The sequence below is a fragment of the Arvicola amphibius genome, chromosome 2 (assembly GCF_903992535.2).
Source record: "Arvicola amphibius chromosome 2, mArvAmp1.2, whole genome shotgun sequence".
NCBI classification, from domain to species: domain Eukaryota; kingdom Metazoa; phylum Chordata; class Mammalia; order Rodentia; family Cricetidae; genus Arvicola; species Arvicola amphibius.
The window spans coordinates 11060235-11078586 of NC_052048.2; the positions used below are offsets into that span (position 1 = coordinate 11060235).

Sequence of the window (18352 nt, forward strand, 5' to 3'; positions counted from 1 at the left end):
CAGAGACAGGCAGACACACACACACACACACACACACACACACACAGAGGTTCATAAAATTCCACAGGGTGCAGTTAGCATGCCAGAGTTCAGGAATGCTGCCTGTGTTTCTGTGTCTGTGCTCGCCACCTGCCAGACTTCAGGTAGAGTTTCACAAAGACATCTGTGTTAAAATCTCAGACCCCAGCCTGGAGTCTGTAGCACTCTTGGGAGACTGTGGATCAAACTTTTAACACATGGGCCTTATGGAGGGACATCTGACATCAAAGTTTCCCAAGCTTCTAATTTTAAGTTGGGTGTTGTGGCTTAGGCTTCTATTCCCAGAACCTAGGAAGTGGAGACAGGAAGATCAGGGTTTGAGTACATTATGTGTTCCAGGGCAGTGTGGGATACATGAAACCATATCTTAAAAATGCTCAAATAAAAAATATATGAAAATTTAATTTTAATACGTATCTGAAAGACATTGACATGAGCTTGGAAGAAAAAAATGTCTGTCACATTAGTACTGGCCATTCTTTTCTAAGGATTTAGTTATTTTTATTTTATATGTATGGGCGCTTTGCCTGAGTGTATAGCTGTGTACCACATGCATGCAATAGACTTGGAGGCCAGAATAGGGTTTTAGATTCCTGGAGTTTCAGATGGCTGTGAACTGCCATGTGGGTGCTAGGAATAAAACCCAGGTATTCTGGAAGAGCAATGAGTGCTCTTAACTGCTGAGTCATTTCTCCAGCAATTGCCCAGCCTTTGAAAACTACATTTCAGAAAAATTTCTGCAAATCTTGTTCACAGTGGCATTACTCATGTGTTGCTTCCTCAGCGTCCTTTTCGTGAAGCTATGGTAGAGAAATCAGCCAACTTTAAAGACCATTGCCCGGTTGTCCTGCTGTACTACTGCTGAACTAGAATTGATTAAGAAGCCAGGGCTGGGGAGATGTCTCAGTGGATAAAATAGTTGCTATAAAGCATGGGGGACAAGTACGAGGGCCTGAGTTCAGACTCCAAGGACCCATATGCAACTGTTATCTCCGCAATCCTCGGGTGAGATGCGAAAGAGAGACGTAAGAATTCCCAGGAGCCTCTGGGCCACTTTGCCTGGTGTGATCAGCAGAGAGCAAGAGAATTTTCCCAAAGTACATAGAAGTTAATTTTCCACATAGAAAGCTTTACTCTGATGTCCACACTCATGCAATTGTATGAACACACACACACACAGACACACAGACACAGACACACGTACACACACACACACACACACACACACACACACACACGAAATGCTGTGTTCTGAGCATAATCATGAGCTCACAATATCAGTGGTCACCTGCATAAGACCTGCACAAGCCAGCCAAAGTCAGCCATGGCATCGATCGGTAAATGATCCCCAGGCCCTGCCCTTTACCGGGGAACTTTTGGCAGTTGACAGCTGCTGGGGGAGGGAGAATCATTTTCTCCTGGAGATGTGGCCCCTATAAATTCCCATGCACCCGTGAATGGACCTACCACCCACCCACACAGACAGCACTAACTAAAGTGGATCTTAAAAAAAAAAAAAGACATCAACTATTGAGTGAGGTATATCGGAGGAGTCTGAGGGAGTTTGATGGCATGTAATGCTTGATATGATTACATTTCATTATCTTCATGTATGAAATTCTCAAAAGTTAGAAAAAAATTAAAAAGAAACTTATTAGGGCTAGGATATGACTTATGGTAGCATGCTTGCTAGCATGCTTGAGACCCTGTGTTTGGTCCCTGGTAACACAAAAAAAAAATGAATGAATGTATGCATTGATGAATAAATGAATGAGTGAATAAAAAAACTAATCAAAGTTTTATCTTTCTTATTGAGGAAAACTAAATTAGTTGCAAAGAAAACCTCTAAGTGTTCACAGAAAACCTGGCACAAATTATCTTGAGAAGGCCAAAAGGGTGACCAGCTGGGTGATAATTACTGCTAGCTATCAAGTTTCAGTTTTAGGGTAGAAGAAAACTAAGACCTATGACAATCAACATCTCAGGAATAATTTAAAAGTAAAATAAATACAGGATCATTACCTTGAAAGGATAATAGCAATTATAAGAATACATGCTGAGAAAAATTAGCAAAGCCATTCAATTATTTAGTCTCAGGCATGCTTTGAAATCTTTTGAAAACTGGTGATGTATTCAGCATTTTCCTTTTGAAAAAAAAAGTGAAAAATAGGCCCATATAATTGAGTTAATTACTAGCATTATATGTTGAATAAAACGGTCCTTTGGAATAGCATAGGCAAATGAAAGACTCTTCTGCAAAAGATGTTCACGAAGTAGGTAGGATTGTAAAAGCTGAACTTTCACAGGTCAAGTTTAGTGACCATGTCAACTAGGTTTCTAGATTACTCTGAAATGATATTAATATCTTCATCTTGTTGACTCCTCCTATAGGATGTGTGATTCTGTGTAACTGGAAGATATATGGTATACAGTGAAACCATATACAGCATGGTTTATTGGAATGTAATATAGTTTTATACAAGTCTATAAAGCAGAAGTCAATTATGATGGGGATTCTGTACAGCTAGTTGTAAATCTGCAGAGGGTATCACAAAGGAGAGTTTCTCTAAACTGAAGCTAGTATATACTCTACTCCACTACAAGAGCAATAGATAAGAAAACATTCTTAAAATAAAGTCATATGCAATACATATATCATAAATATTGCAGTGTGTACTTGAGATTGACACTAGAGTGTCAGTCATGCTGAGTGAGTACTATACCACTCAGCTACTTCTCAAGATCTCTTTTTTTCCCCAAAGATAATATCTCACTGTCTTGCCCTGGTTGGCCTTGAACTCACCATGATCCTCTTGCTCTAGCATGCCAACTATCTGGAATTACAAGCCTCTACCACTAGAAACAATATGTTTTAAGTATATCTCATCCAAAAGGTGGACTTAGTAGGAGAGCAAAATGAAAAGGGGGCGTTGGGGAATCTTCCTTACAAACCAAAATGAGAAATTTAAACATAAACAGAGCGCATTTGACTTAAGTTTTAAAGGGATAATATAATAAAAACTACTAAGACTAAAAATTACAAGTATGTCTAGCAGACTAAGTGGAGACTCGGACAGCGATAGAAAGAACACAAGAGGAGGAGAAGGAACTTTACATTGTTGCTGATAAAGAGGAGCCACTACATGTCAAGGGGAAGAAAGGGGATGGAGGGAAAGAGGAAGGAAGGGGAGGAAGGAAAGGGAATTAAGTGAAGAGGCAAAAGAAAGGAAAAGGAGAGAGAGCCCAGAATTCAAACACACTGTGAAAGTGGCTTTTTTCCAGTATTCAGAATGATTTATTTAATTTAAAGCAGGCCTTCATAAGACCATAAGACCATGAATAGATCCAGACTCCCACAATAGTCTTTTCAGACCAAAAACTGTGGGAAATAACTTTATTATGCAACAGGCTCTTTCACATACTTGTTTAGATAAAAATAGTCACATGCACAGAAAAGATGTATTTATGGGGATGCTGATGTAACAGACAACAAGGGGATGGATGAGTGAGGCCGTAATTAGCAAGATAATAATATTTTGCCAATAATAGCTGTATTATGTGCTAATAGAAGCCATATTTTAGCAGCCATTGTTGCGATGATCTTGTTAGGTAAGCATCTGTCTTTCATTTGTTTGGCAAAGATTTTCTGAGATTTGTGATTGCATAGCAGTTGCCTCTTGTCTCCAGCCTGGGTTGTTCCCTGTGCTGTGTTCTAAAACACTGCAGTGAGGGCCCTGCAGCAGAAGAAAGGCAGCGCACAGAGATCAAATGTTCTTACTTGCCCACATCTAAATCTCACCCTCAAATTCACCAAATTCTCATATAACGTGTAAATTCCTGAGTATCCATAAGTTGCCAGAATCTGTGAGCTGCTTGAGAAATTATGTTTCATAACCCTTTATTTTAAAAAGATTACTCTTCAATTATAAATATTATATTATATATAAAATCATCCAGAGGTATTTTTATTTCAAAAACACTTTATTTTATTTCTTCATCTTCTCCTCCTCCTTTTCTTCCCTCCCTCCCTCCCTCCCTCTTTCCCTTCCTCTCTCTTTCTCTCTCTATGTGTGTGTGTGTATGTGTGTGTGTGTGTGTGTGTGTGTAGGTACCTGCAGAGGTCAGAAGAGGCATCAGATTCACTGAAAGTGGAGTTAAAGTGCCTGTGAGCCACTGGTTATGGGTCCTGGGAATGAAACTTGTATTGTTTTTAAAAAATCTAACAGTGAAATATAAGAAGAAAGTAATAGACAGGCATCTTACTGATGTAACAAAATGCCTGACTGAAGTTAAGTAAGAAAGGGAGGGCTCGTTCTGTCTTCAGGTTTTAGGGCACAATGCCCATTGACAGAGAAGTGTAATGTAGCTGGCCACATCACATACACAGTGAGGAAGTGGAGAGAGAAAGAGAGAGATGGACACTGGTCCTCATCTCACTTTCCTCCTTTTCTTCATTCTCATATGTCTGTCCATGGAATGGTGTCCCCCACATACGTGGTGGGGGTTCTCTACTCAGCTAAATCTTTTTGGAAACATTCTTAAATAGATGTGTTCCCATGGTCATTCTGAATGCAGTCAAATTTATGGTGAAGACTAGACTTCACACTGGAGGAACTGTTAAAGGATGTTGAATGGTCATCATTTATCTTACATTTCCCTCGCACTGACTACCTGGTGAATTACACACAATGTCACCTCCAATTGTTTTGCTTTTGAAGTATTTTCCTATTTCTAAAGAAATATGGAAAGAAATAGGAATGATTCGCTTTATTAATTTTCCAATAATAAGTAGATTTGCTATCTATTAGCAATTCATATTTTTAAAATGAAAAAAATGTTAATTAAAGGTGGTTTCAGAAAGTTGCATGGAGGTATAAGTGGTTTTCAGCTCAAGAATCACATGTGATTAGAATATATGACCTAGACATGCATTGTCATTGCTGTTAACCCACATTCATCTATCTTACATTTCCTTTCTTGGGTTCATTTCCCAATAGATGATGCTTTAATAAAGAGACCTACAGTTGTTCAATCAGAGGAGACTAAGCGACTATGAAGGGCTCATCCCTTAATGGGGACATCTACAGCACATGCCTCCTCTCACAACTTAGGCATCATCATAGAAGAAAGAGTATAAATATTATAAGAGCTAGATGTTGGAGAAGAACATGAGAAGTCATTTTCTAGACATGATGAACTCTTTGCACACATAACCTCATAGCAGTTTTGACTGAATACACAAGATCTACACAAAATCAAGCCATTCAAAATCATATCATGGTTGAGGGAGGGTTTTATGGAACCCTAATTCTAGTTTAGGAGCTTTTTGCAACTATTGACTGCTGGGGAAGGTTGTCTACACTCCAATTGAGGCCCTATACCCATGAACTTATAGACAATACAAATTGGAATAATTTAATTTTTTAAAGTGCGTGAGCCAAGAAAGGAGTTCTGGTGGAGGTAAGCCCTCTGGTGGAGGGAAGGGACTGGGGGAAACTTTGATCACAACATCATGGGTACTTATATGAGATTCTCTTAAATAATTAAATAAAAAGTAAAATTTACCCATCAGAGTAAATTTGAACGGGTATTTAGGCAAACTCTCTAGAATTTCTCTAAACAAAAATAGGACATTTTTCTTGATTCTCTAGAGAATTATGAACTAGACTTCTGTTAAAAATATATTACTGCTAGTTTCATAAATCTCAGTGTCCAAATATTGGTCCAATATTTGAGAGGATCAGTTGAAATGTACTAAAGGCAAACATTTTTCAAGTTATTATTAGATTGTAGAAATATATGGTAAAGTTGCCCTTGGAAAAACAAGGGCATCCATAAAAGGGAAATTAAAAAAAAATCAACAGCATATGCTTAGCTCTAGTCAGCAGGGTTCCAAAACTGAACCAGTTACTCAAGATGAGTGATGTCAAGCTTACTGTCTTGGGTGGTAAAGGCACAGGGAAATCAGGTGAGTTTTACTGGCTTGTCTAGCATGATGAGAGAGACAAACTAGGGTGTTAATCAATAGCCATATATTATAGAAGTTATAATAAATTCACTCCTTGAAATAATTTGTATAAATTTTTTGTGTGTAATTTTTCAATCTTTCAGGCAAGTTACTGTTTAGTTATGGACTGTTTAAGGAGGTGAGCCAATGCAGTTGCTTAAAATATGAATCTGTATCTTTTTCTATTGATGTTTAAAATTCTAAAGACCAACAAGAGGCCTTTTTTTTAAGATCGCTTTCCTTTTTCTTACCCCAGTACTCTTGTTTGCAAATCCACCAGTAGTTAATTGTCCAGATGTGAGGGTAAGGTGGGCAGAGTTGAATGGAGTATGGAGTGTTTTTTTTTATTGGTAGCATTACAAAAGGGCCATGACTGGAAACAATGCTGTGTGGACAGCCTGGAACCTAGCACAAAAGGCCCTAATTCTGGAATGTGCTATTCTCTCCTGCTTGCTTTATTTGATTCTGCTGCACAACATACTGGCAGTCAGATTTCCACCAATGAATGACAGCCTAACAACAAGAGCGGAGTAACTAGCAGACGTGGGTGTTTTAGAAAGACAATAATCTGTTTGAGTCTTAAACTGTTTCCAGGGCACTAACTCTCCGTATCCCTTACAAACTGCACATGCTGAACATGGCCTCCATCCTTCCTACACATAGAGCTTTTGAATAAGATTTAATTAATAGTGAAAATAAGGGTTGTAAAAGCTTTGGATTTCAAATATAATGAGGTTTATATTTGGACTTTAGAAGGTAAGGCAGTGTACATGTTTGATGAATTTTGTAACAATTTACCTGTATAACATGTAAGGTCACATATTTCTAGTTACATAATCATGGTTTTCCACAGCTTTTAGGCCAGAATTCAGTAAAGTCTTAAGCTCTTATCTATGGCTTGCTGGATACTGAGTGAAAATCAAATTGGTGGACCTAACTGAATATCAGTATTATAAAATAAAACAAGCCTAAATTTTGTCTATTCATTTAACAGCACTTACTGTAAGATTTCTTACCAAGAGGTTCATTGGAGAATATGCTTCGAATCTTGGTAAGTTGCTGCTGTACACTTCTACCCTACTTAATGTTTCAGTATCATGCTTTAAACTTAATTAAAAACTAAAAACAGAGAGGCACTTTGGCAGAATTTGCTATTTTTACTTTTATTAAAATGTTTAATTTAAAGATTCTAGTTTTAAATACCAAAGTAAGTATTTGAGTGGAATGTTTTCATCATCAAAATTACCTAATATATATGATGATGAATTAGAAAGTTGGGGGTTTTCAAAGTCTAAAACTAGAAAACAGCAAGGTTTTGGTTATCTTTCTTAAATGCTCCAAAGCATGGTCATGCATTTTTTGCAAAGTGCGAAAGGTTTTGATAATTAACATCTGTTAAACAATTAGTATTCAGAGTATCCACAGAAAAAACACCCATGAAATGATGCTTGCAAAAATGGTGTAAAAATAAAAGAATGAGACATTAATTAAATGTCATATTGTTATCTAGGCTGTTTCTATAAATTTTAGAGAAATTATATAAAAGTTGCCAGTATAACCCTAAGGTCATTTTACTAAATTTTACTCAGTTTTGACTCAGTTTATTTTTATCTTGGGATATAGGAGATACCACAGAATAAAATGAAGAAATTTTTGTTAGATTATTAAGTATACCTTTTGCTAAGAGATTGGTCAAAATAATGGAATTTATATCTTATCTGATCAAAGTCCTGAGGTTAATTTTTTTTTCATTTCTTAAATCAACAATAGCAGAACACTAGGAAATGTAAGGGAGTCGTTTTTGTTCAATATTGCTTATTTAGTGTTAAAGAGGTCATATTTTTTTTCTTTGAGAATCACAGAAAACATTTGTACTTGAGAAGACATTATCAGCATATTGCTAAAAATGGTTTTAAAGATTTGTGTCACATGGCTTTCTGTGTGTGTGCGACACAGTATTTCCACTCGTTTGACATTGTGAACATTTTAAAACAAGTGTTTGAGAACTGCCTACGGAAATAAAGCTGCAGAGGAACAGAAATTTTATGTTTCATTTCAAGGAGCAAAAATCTCAGGCACAGGGGTCAACATAATATACAAGCCAAGATGCCTGGCTGAGAAAGTTTTCCCTGAACAGAAAAGAGACTTAATGCAAACAAGATAATGCAGTCTCTAAAGGAGGCAACAATGAAACCTTCACTTTAATCCTTTCTACAATGCAGTTAAATAAACAAATGAAATGTTTACATGTTCCCAGCTGTGACAGCTCCGTGTATAATATAAGACCTGAAGACATTTTGAAAATATAAGCATATGACCCAAAGGTCTCCAACTCTATGGAAACAGGCTAGCAAAAGCAACTTCATCTTGTCAAGGAAGGATAGAAAAGAAAATTAAAACACTCTAAAAACAGTTAGAGATGACAGCTCTTGCCAATGCTGTGAGATTTGAGAGAAAGTGTTTTAAACTGTCTGGGAAAGTTTGTATTCAGGGCAAATAGTAAACGTGAGAAGTTTAGAAAACAAAAGAAAGCACCTCTGTAAACAAAATCCGATGTCTGATGAAACTATAACATATGTTCTATTTGTACGGATTTTAAAAGTCAGTCTTCGTCCTCTGAGGAAACATTCATTCATCAAATGATGCTTGTTTTTGTAAAATAGAGATTTATTGACTTTATTTTATGTGCATATATGTGTCTCTGATTTCCTGTGGGGCATGAGCACAAAGGTGCCCTGGGAGTTAAGAAGAGGGCATCAGATTCTAAGAACTGGAGTTACAGAAAGTTTTGATCTATGGGTCCTAAGAAACAAACCTAGGACTTCTGCAAGAGCAGCAAGCACAAAGCACTGAGAAATCCCTCTAGCCCCTTCTATTAGTTCTTATTATGGGTTACAGAACAATTTTCAGAGTTAGTCAAGTTTTTGTGTTAGTGTGTTAATTTGTGGAGAAATAGAGCTGGAGGAACAATTAGAGAAATTATCCATCCATTCATTAATGAAAGAAAGCTCATATTCATTCATCAAAGAATATTCATTGAATAACTGTTATAGTCCATATATTTTCTAGAGTAATAGGGTATGTCAGAGCACAAAAGCATGTGTTTAATTTATCATAGAATTTGTAATATTGAAGAATGATTTGTCAACCCATTCAAAAATTATGTAATTTGATGATAAATGCTATAAAAATAAATAAAACCAGAGCAAAGCATGGATATGGTACGTATTAAATTTTGCAAGAGTCAAATGGCAGAAGTGGTTTTCAGTTCCAGTACTTGGGGAGCAGAGCCACAGGGGCTTATTCAATCCCCAGGTCAGCCTAGACTATGTAGAGGCACATTGCCTTGGAACAAAAGTAAAAACAAATGATGAGAAGGCAAAACTTTTTTTGGAAGGTATCGGAAGAGCAGAGACTTGCTGAAGAAGATATGCAAGGAATTACATCCCAGGTGAAAGAAGGAATAAATTTCAAAGTTTGGATGTGACAAGCTACTGACAAAGTAGAGTAATATCCACGTTGGTTGATAGTGGACAGAAGGAGAGAGATATACATAATACACAGGGCTCTGATCCATGACAAATGGTACAAGACAGTGAGGATTAACTGCATCCAAATGTGGAGTGTGGGAAAAAGGTGAAGTCTGAGTTAAAAAAAAAACTTAAGAAACATGACAATAAGTAAAGAAAGTTAAAACAGAAATAGAATATGCTGTGTGAATATCATATGAAGGGAATATTTGAGATTTTTGTCAGTGATCAAATATAGAGGTGCAACTAATGAGGTGTTCAAGATTGAAGGGGAGTATAAATGTATAGAACTTAAACCATTTTCACATGTTTATAAGGTGTTGATAATGAGTACCTACTAAAATGTGTGATGGCTCCTGTATAAGGTGCTTTATGCCAAGCCTGAAGACCCAACTTTCAACCCGAAATTCATGCAGTAGAAGGAATTTGCCTTCTGTCTTCCACACAGCTTACCCACACTCACTCTCACACACATACACACACACACACACAGACATACACACACATTAATCAATCAATGAAAGTAATAAACAGTAAAGAAATTCATGGTAAAGGAGACATAACAATTTCTGATGATTTGTTTATTCATGGATGAGAGGACATTTTAATGTGTTGAGAGGATATGGATGAGTCTTTGGTAGAAGTATCTGTATTATACCATAGGAGGATAAACAAATGAGTAGACACAACTAAGTTAAGGGATCAGCACACAATATTCATGCTTTCCTCACCAGCCCTGAGCAAAAGACACTCCACTATCCTATGAAAATATGAATGCTGCTAGTCTGGAGATGACTTGGCAGTTAAAAGCATGCTGTTCTTGCAGAAGATCTGGGTTTGGTCCAGCACCCACATGGTAGGAAATAATCATTAGTAACTCAGGTTCCAAGAGATCCATTGTCCTCTTCTTTCTCTGGAGGCAACAGACACACTCGTAAACAACACACACACACACACACACACACACACACAAGATAGAGGACTCTCATTGGTTAATAAAGAAACTGCCTTGGCTTTTTGATAGGGCAGGATTTAGATAGGTGGAGTAGACAGAACAGAATGCTGGGAAGGAGGGAAGTTAGTCAGATGCCTTAAGTAGTCGCCATGACTCTCCTCTCCAAGATGGATTCAGGCTAGAATCTTCGTGGTAAGCCACCCCTCGTGGTGCTACACAGATTACTAGAATTGGGCTAATCAAGATGTGAGAATTAGACAATAAGAGGCTGGAACTAATGGGCCAGGCAGTGTTTAAATGAATACAGTTTGTGTGTTGTTATTTCGGGGAATAAACTAGCCAGGCAGCCGAGAGCCGGGAGGGATGAAAAGCAGGCCTGCCTGCAGCTTCTCACAACAGAATGGCACCCAGGTGTGGATAACTGAATCCACAGAAAGCCTGAGAAAGCTTGGGAAAGAATAGACTAAAGCATGTTTTCTTGGTAGCAGCAATTTCTCGGGTCTGCTCTGCTTGCTAGAAGCAAAAACACTCTCATCTAAGAGAGACTTCCTGACTCAGCTTTAGCTGCAAAACCCTGCAGCTCTTAAGAGGTCCTGCTACAAAACACTCAAATGACCTTGATAAAAGCTGACTGCATGGCTTGTTTCTTTTCAGCCATAGCAGGAAAAAAGTTGTCCTATTTTAAAATGCTGGCATTCTGGTCCATACTGCCAGGACAAACTCTGACTCAGATAGGCAGGCCGACTGAGTGTGGCCTGTGAACAGAATGCTGCAGCTTGCTTGCTGGCAGGGAGCTTGAAACACTGTAGAGTTGTGGCAATGAATATGGCTCTGGCCGGTATCTCAGCCACAAGGCTGGAATTGCAGAAAGCTAAGGAATGGGCTGGATCTAGCTGTAAAAGCCACGGCTTTAATCCTACTTATATTGTTTGGTAAATTAAAGACTCATGTGGAGACAAAAAGAAAGATATACAGTAAAAGAAAGATTCAAAGTCGAAGAAAACATCAAAATGGTTTACAATGTGTTGAAAATATATGTAGGCTAAAGGTTAAAGTTCTTAAAAGTAAAAAAGATAGAAAGAGTAGTTGGGCGTGGTAGTACACACCTTTAATCCCAACACTTGTGAGGTAGAGGTAGATTGACCTCTGTGACTTCAAGGTGTGGCAGGACACACCTTTAATCCCAATGCCTGGGACACAGAGACAGAGGGTTCTCTCAGTTCAAGGACAGCCTTGTCTACTACTGAGTTATTCCAAGACAAAGATAATACAGAGAACCTGTCTCAAAAAGTAAAAGTAAAAATAAATGAAATAGAGGTTAAAATAAAGCCACACAAAGATGGAAAATACACAGAGAATCTTGATACTGTATGCTATTTTGCTCTCTTTGAATTGTTTGAATGCCGAGGAAAGAGCAACAGCTGCTAAAATGTAGTGATGAACTGCAGGCAAGCCTGCTTTTCATCCTGCCCTGCTCCCAGCTACCAGCTAGCTTATGCCCCGAAATAATAACACACAAATTGTACTCATTTAAACACTGCCTGGCCCATTAGTTTCAGTATCTTATTAGCTAATTCTCACATATCTTGCTTTAACCCATATCTTATAATCTATGTAACACCACGAGGTGGTGCCTTACTGGGAAGATTCTACCGTACATCCATCTTAGGCCAGAGCTTCATTGCATCTGTCCCAGAGAGGAGAGGCATGGCGGTCTGACTAACTTCCCAGCATTCTGTTCTGTCTACTCCACCCACCTAAGGGTAGTCCTATCAAATGGGCCAAGGAGTTTCTTTATTAACCAATGAAATCAACAGATAGATAGAAGACACACCTACATCACTAAAAGATATTTGTTTATAAATGCTGCTGAATTAATCCAACAGATATTTTGAAATACCTTGAATTCAAAATTTGGATCTAAGATTATGATGCTTTGGAAAAGGTCTTCTTTTGTTTTTACAGAAAATGAGACCCTATGGATTGCTTCTATCCCAATGTGGTATGATAGACCATGCCCTCCTGAAAGCTTGCTATGAATACCTTCAAGAAATTACTTTGCTCAACTGCCAACTGAGATGAATCTAGCACACAGATTACACCATGAAAGATCTGATTAACGGCGTCCCCATTCAGCAGGAAGCAGTTTGGAGAGAAATAACTACGTCCATATTCCCAAATATTGTTTGTAAATGTTCTTTTACTTTTAAAGGGGGATATGATATAGATATGAATAATTTGCATTGATATGGATTTTGCTTTAATGATTTAAATTTAAGGTCAATTTTGTTATATGTATATGTATTTCTAATAATGACTAAGGTATTGTGATTGTGAAGTTCATTTAAAAATGTAATGTATAATTAAGAAATATAGGTTGCTAATGGCTAATCATCGATAATAGTAAAATTTGTAGTCATGTTAGTTAGATTTTCTAGATATATAGAGATATATTTCAGTTAGCTAGGTATTCCTAATGTCTTTCAAAGACTACAGGATGTGGCATTTTAAATGTTTTAATAACTTAGGGCTTTTCATGACAATGAGACACATCTGCTCCTGGCAGCACCAATCTACTTCAAGAGGAAGATGGGCATCGAAGAGGCTCCTTATGGAGTTGGTTAGCCATTTGGGCAAGAAACTGCTCTTGCCTGGACTGTTGCATAAACTGGACACAGAGAACCCACAGAGAGAGGACTGCTGAACTTCCCTAAAGGTGAGATGATCTTTCGGGGTTCCTGACTCATGAAAGAGTCTGCGAGACATTCTGCAGGACACAGCAGATACTGACTGAACTGCCTTTGAAATTTCCTGCTTCATGGAAATGTCTGCTGGAAACTATGGGTCTGTAGGCCAAAGATGGATGCCCCAACGATACAGAAGAACTTTGGGTGACTGTCCAGGCAGCGAGTTGTCTCTGTCATTTCTAGAGTTTTGTAAGTTGCTTATTTCTTAATTACTCAGGTAATATTGTGTCCTTCTGGAGTCTTTGATGGAGTTGAAGAATAGATAGATAGTCATAGTTGTTTTCCTTTGTTATGATAAAAGATAAGATAGACATAAATATTATAACTGTAATTCTTGCTTGATAACTTTTGTTATATGTAATTTTACTATGTTAAAGTTAAAGCCTTTCTTTTTGTTTAAATAGAAAAAGGGAAAATGATGGAGGACTCTCATTGGTTAATAAAGAAACTGCCTTGGCTTTTTGATAGGGCAGGATTTAGATAGGTGGAGTAGACAGAACAGAATGCTGGGAAGGAGGGAAGTTAGTCAGATGCCTTAAGCAGTCGCCATGACTCTCCTTTCCAAGATGGATGCAGGCTAGAATCTTCGTGGTAAGCCACCCCTCGTGGTGCTACACAGATTACTAAAATTGGGCTAATCAAGATGTGAGAATTAGACAATAAGAGGTTGGAACTAATGGGCTAGGCAGTGTTTAAATGAATGCAATTTGTGTGTTGTTATTTCGGGGAATAAACTAGCCAGGCAGCTGAGAGCCGGGAGGGATGAAAAGCAGGCCTGCCCTCAGCTCTTCACTACACACACACACACACACACACACACACGCACACACATAAATCTTAAGTAGAAATAGCCCAAAAATATGACTTGCTGAATTTGGCAGACCAAGGCTAGCTACTAATGAGTGTTTATTCTGAAGTTTTCCCATAATGACAAAGAGCACACATTTTTTTTTTCAGAATCTATCTACAGTAAGCAGTTGTATTTGGAAGGGAAAGCATTGAATCTGGAAATATATGACCCATGTTTTCAAGTAAGTCAAACAAAACACCCCTTTGGTTTACTTTTCTTCAAGCATAACTTAAAGAGTAGTGGAAATGAATATGCAAAATAATGCCAACACTAAAATAAAATTTCTTCTCAATTTTAATTATCAAAATGTTGACATTTCTTTTAGTAATTTGTATTACTAAATTATTTGTAAATTATATTATTGAGATTCCTATAAATATCAATTAAAAGTTAGCATAGAAAATACCTTTAATGCACAACGAAAGTGAGCCCTGAAAATAGTCTTAACAACAATCTTTTAGATTTAATTTTATGTATATGAGTGTTTTGCCTGTGTGTGATTTATCTGTATGTGTACCATGGTCATGAAGCGCCCAGAAAGACAAGAAGAAGACATATATAACCTAGTCCTGTAATCACAGATGGTCGTGAGTGACCATGTGGTATTAGGAACTGAACTTGAACCTTCTGCATGAGCAGTAAGGACTCCTAGCTGCTGAGCCATCTCGCCAGCCCATTAAAAGTAATATTTTTTTAAATATTTTTTATTTTAATTTACTCTTTAAATTTCATTTTACATTCCCTGTTCTCCTACCCCCACCTCTGCCTCCCCTGCCAGGTTACTCCCATCCAGTCCTCACAAAGGCTATGGACTCCCTTGGGAAGTGAACAAAGTCTGGCACATTAAGTTAGGGCAGGACCAAGCCATCCCCCTGCACAAAGACCAAGCAAGACATTCTACCATAGGGAATGGGCTCCAATAAGGTAGCTCACGCATCAGGGACAGATCCTTGTCCTATTGCCAAGTGCCTCACAGATACTCCAAAATTCACCACTGTCTCCCACATATGGAGGGCCTAATTAGGTCCCATGGAGGCTCCACAGCTGTTGGTCTAGAGTTGCTGAGTTTCCATGAGGTAGGTTCAGGTACATTCGTAACCGGTTTTCAGAAGAGTGTACGTAAAATAAATTTTGATTATAATTTGTTTATCTAGTCAATACACTAAAATATCAAAATAATCTTCCAATTATACTTTCTCAAAATATCTTCTCATCATAAACATGATAAATAAATGGTCAGCTTTCTAAGATTTCCAAACAAGTTATTGATTTGTTTTAGGTATTTTACCCTAAATTATCCTATAAACATTTTAGATAAACTCATAAATTTTCCCTTTTATGGGTTTGAATCTACTATCGCAAATAAACTGATATTCTAGGTTGGGGAGGTAGCTCAGTGGGTAAAGGTCATGCAATCATTAGGACCTGAGTTTGGATTTCTAGAATCCATGTAGAGCTAGGCACTGTAGCAGACATGTGTAATTCTGACACGCCCATGCTGCGATGGAAGGAGACAGGAAGTCTGTGCACAGGACAGCCTATTGTGCATAACAAAAGCTCTGTCTCAAGCAAGGTGAAAGAGGAAGAACCAATACCTGAGGCTGTTGTTTGACCTCTACATGTTTGCCATGCTTAGGATGTGATGACACTCACATGTGAACATGCATGTGCATAACCCAAACACACACACACAAATAAAAATAGTCTGCTAATTAGCATAGATGCTATGCTTTATTCAAGACAGATGTGTGAATATTAATTTAAAAGGCCTCATATCAAATTTTTAGAGAAATATTTTTTAAAGAAAGTTGTAAAGTGAGGTTAAAATAACTCTGATAGGCTTTTGTTTCAGTTTAAGAAAGACGGTGATGAGAAAGAAACTCCGAAAGCACACCTGAGAAGTTATTGTTCTTTAGAAATGGTTGTTCTTTAGCCTTATTGAACTGTCCCTTCAGGTGAAATAGGTAACTATTAATTAACTGAAACATAGAACGCTGTTGTGAGATAGCTACACTTGAATGTGCTTCGTTCATTTTCAGCCGCAGAAGACAAAGTGCTCCCTCACAAGTGAGCTGCACTGGGCAGACGGGTTTGTGATTGTGTATGACATCAGCGACAGGCCTTCCTTTGCTTTTGCAAAAGCCCTTCTCTGCAGAATCCGGGAGCCACCGACTACTCATTGTAAAAGGTAAGACATTTCATTCTCATCTCCCTTCCATTTTCGTAAATCATCATCTTGCCCTGAGCATCATTAGGAAGAATTTAATACAGACTTTCAATTACAAAATTTAACAGCCCTGAACAATTCCCCTTCCCATTCCACAGGAGCTACACACGTAGTAAAAGGAATCAGATGAGGATGCTTTATGTCCTGGCTGACATAAACAGTTACTTGCCCCGAGTAAAGGGCCATTTTACAAGATAGCTTCTATTGTTAACATGACACTCACTAGCAAAATAATGGTCCTCTCTACAGCAGATACTTCACACTTCCACCTTTCCTTTCTGTTCTCATGAAAATGTTGAGGATCCTAAATAAATCCAGATTTGTTATGTTTGGTCTCCTGTGAAATCCAGTTCCTCATTACTGGTTACCTGGAATTTCACAGCAAAACAGACTGAATAGTCCACCATCTACAGATGGTAAGGATGGAGATACGTTTTCTCCGCTCTACCCGAGATAAAAACGTGGTCAGCAATTCACTGTTAACTGTCTTGGCACACAGGACAGTAAAGGAAGATGACTGTGTCTGAGAGTTTTTGCTCGATTAATGAAACACTTAGCTGTTTGAGATTCTTTGTTTAATCTCTCTGTTTTGGTTGCTTCAGCATATCTCTTTGAAAGTGTTAATTTTTAGCAGATGCTGATGTGAGGAGTTACATAGGTTCTTATCAGTGTTGCCCACATGGTCTTAGATGATGGTAAAATTGAGTGGGGGCTTAAAGCTACTAATTTTCTAACTGATAATTGTGGCTTAGGTTTAACACAACATCTGGAAAAGATAACTAAATTAGTTACTATTGCATAGGTGTGACACTGTACCCAGCAGAAAAAGTTTAAGGCATGATGGATTTGTGTTGGTTAAGGGTTCCAATTGTTTAGCCTATGTCACATGTCTTCATGTTTCTGAACTTTGAGGTGAGAGCGAATCTTATGGTTTTGTGGTGGAGCCTATTTCCCTATGTTGCTTAGCACATAGAGAGATGAAGTAGGGAAGATTACAGCCATCCCTGGTTACTATACTTATCCTGAAATAAAGAATACTTGAGTCCTCCAAACTCTAAAGTTAGAGAGCCTTGTTTGTGTTATTTTTACTTATTTCATTCTGTGGAAAATGATTTTGTAGCACTTGGGATACATGGCTCTAAACACACACATGACCATATATAGCCATAAGCACAATACCTAATAGGACTTACTTTTGACTCTTTGTCCTATGGATATAACCTATGTTACTTTCTAGAATTGTTGAAACCATCTTGAAAAAGTTACTAATTGTGTTTCAGGATGGTGGAACCAGCTGTGGTTTTAGTTGGCAACAAGCAAGACCTCTGCCACATGCGAGAGGTTGGCTGGGAAGAAGGGCATAAGCTAGCAATAGATTTCCACTGCCAATTCTTTGAACTGTCTGCAGCAGAGCAGTACTTGGAGGTGGAGGTGATGTTTCTCAGACTCATCAAGGACATTCTAATGATCTTCAAACACAAGGAGAAGAGGAGATCCAGTGGCTCTAAATCAATGGCCAAACTGATCAATAATGTATTTGGAAAGAGAAGAAAATCTGTTTAGAAGATATATAACACAGGGGACTTGGTCCCTCAGAGGGTTTCAAACATTTACTATATCAAACATGATTTATATAATTAAAAGACGAATTTTGGGGGGATATATAAAATAAGTGAAAATGAGTCATGACTGAATTTTAAAATATGTAATTTGTCTCTTTGGTTACATCTGGCTCATATTGTTTCCCACATGAACTTGCACTTCTGAATACCCACTCTGGTGCATCAGTAGAGAATTGTCCCTGTGCCTGACTGAGAAAACTCTGTACATATTGTTCAATTAAAGTATTAGTTTAAAGTGTGTGGTTTACTTTTAAATTCTGTCATTGTTTTGAGAAAAACAAATAGATATTTATACAACCAATACATTGTATGGCCTAAGTTATTGATTTTAAAATGACTTCATAATATTTAACAGATCTTTGCTTTAAAATATAA

General features: G+C 37.7%; 1 protein-coding gene across 1 annotated transcript; it reads left to right on the forward strand.

Moving 5' to 3' along the window:
* Positions 1-5955: 5955 nt before the first annotated feature.
* Positions 5956-17918, forward strand: Rergl (RERG like). Its single transcript, XM_038321041.1, has 5 exons — positions 5956-6007; positions 7041-7097; positions 14236-14309; positions 16168-16316; positions 17636-17918. Exons 1-5 carry the CDS (start codon positions 5956-5958, stop codon positions 17916-17918), a joined length of 615 nt encoding a protein of 204 aa, XP_038176969.1.
* The last annotated feature ends 434 nt before the right edge of the window (positions 17919-18352 follow it).

Coding starts and splice junctions, on each gene's coding strand:
- Rergl (XM_038321041.1), top strand. CDS start 5,956: ATGAGTGATGTCAAGCTTACTGTCTTGGGTGGTAAAGGCACAGGGAAA. Junction 7,098..14,235: donor AGAATATGCTTCGAATCTTG/GTAAGTTGCTGC, acceptor TTTTTTTTTCAG/AATCTATCTACAGTAAGCAG. Junction 14,310..16,167: donor TATATGACCCATGTTTTCAA/GTAAGTCAAACA, acceptor GTTCATTTTCAG/CCGCAGAAGACAAAGTGCTC.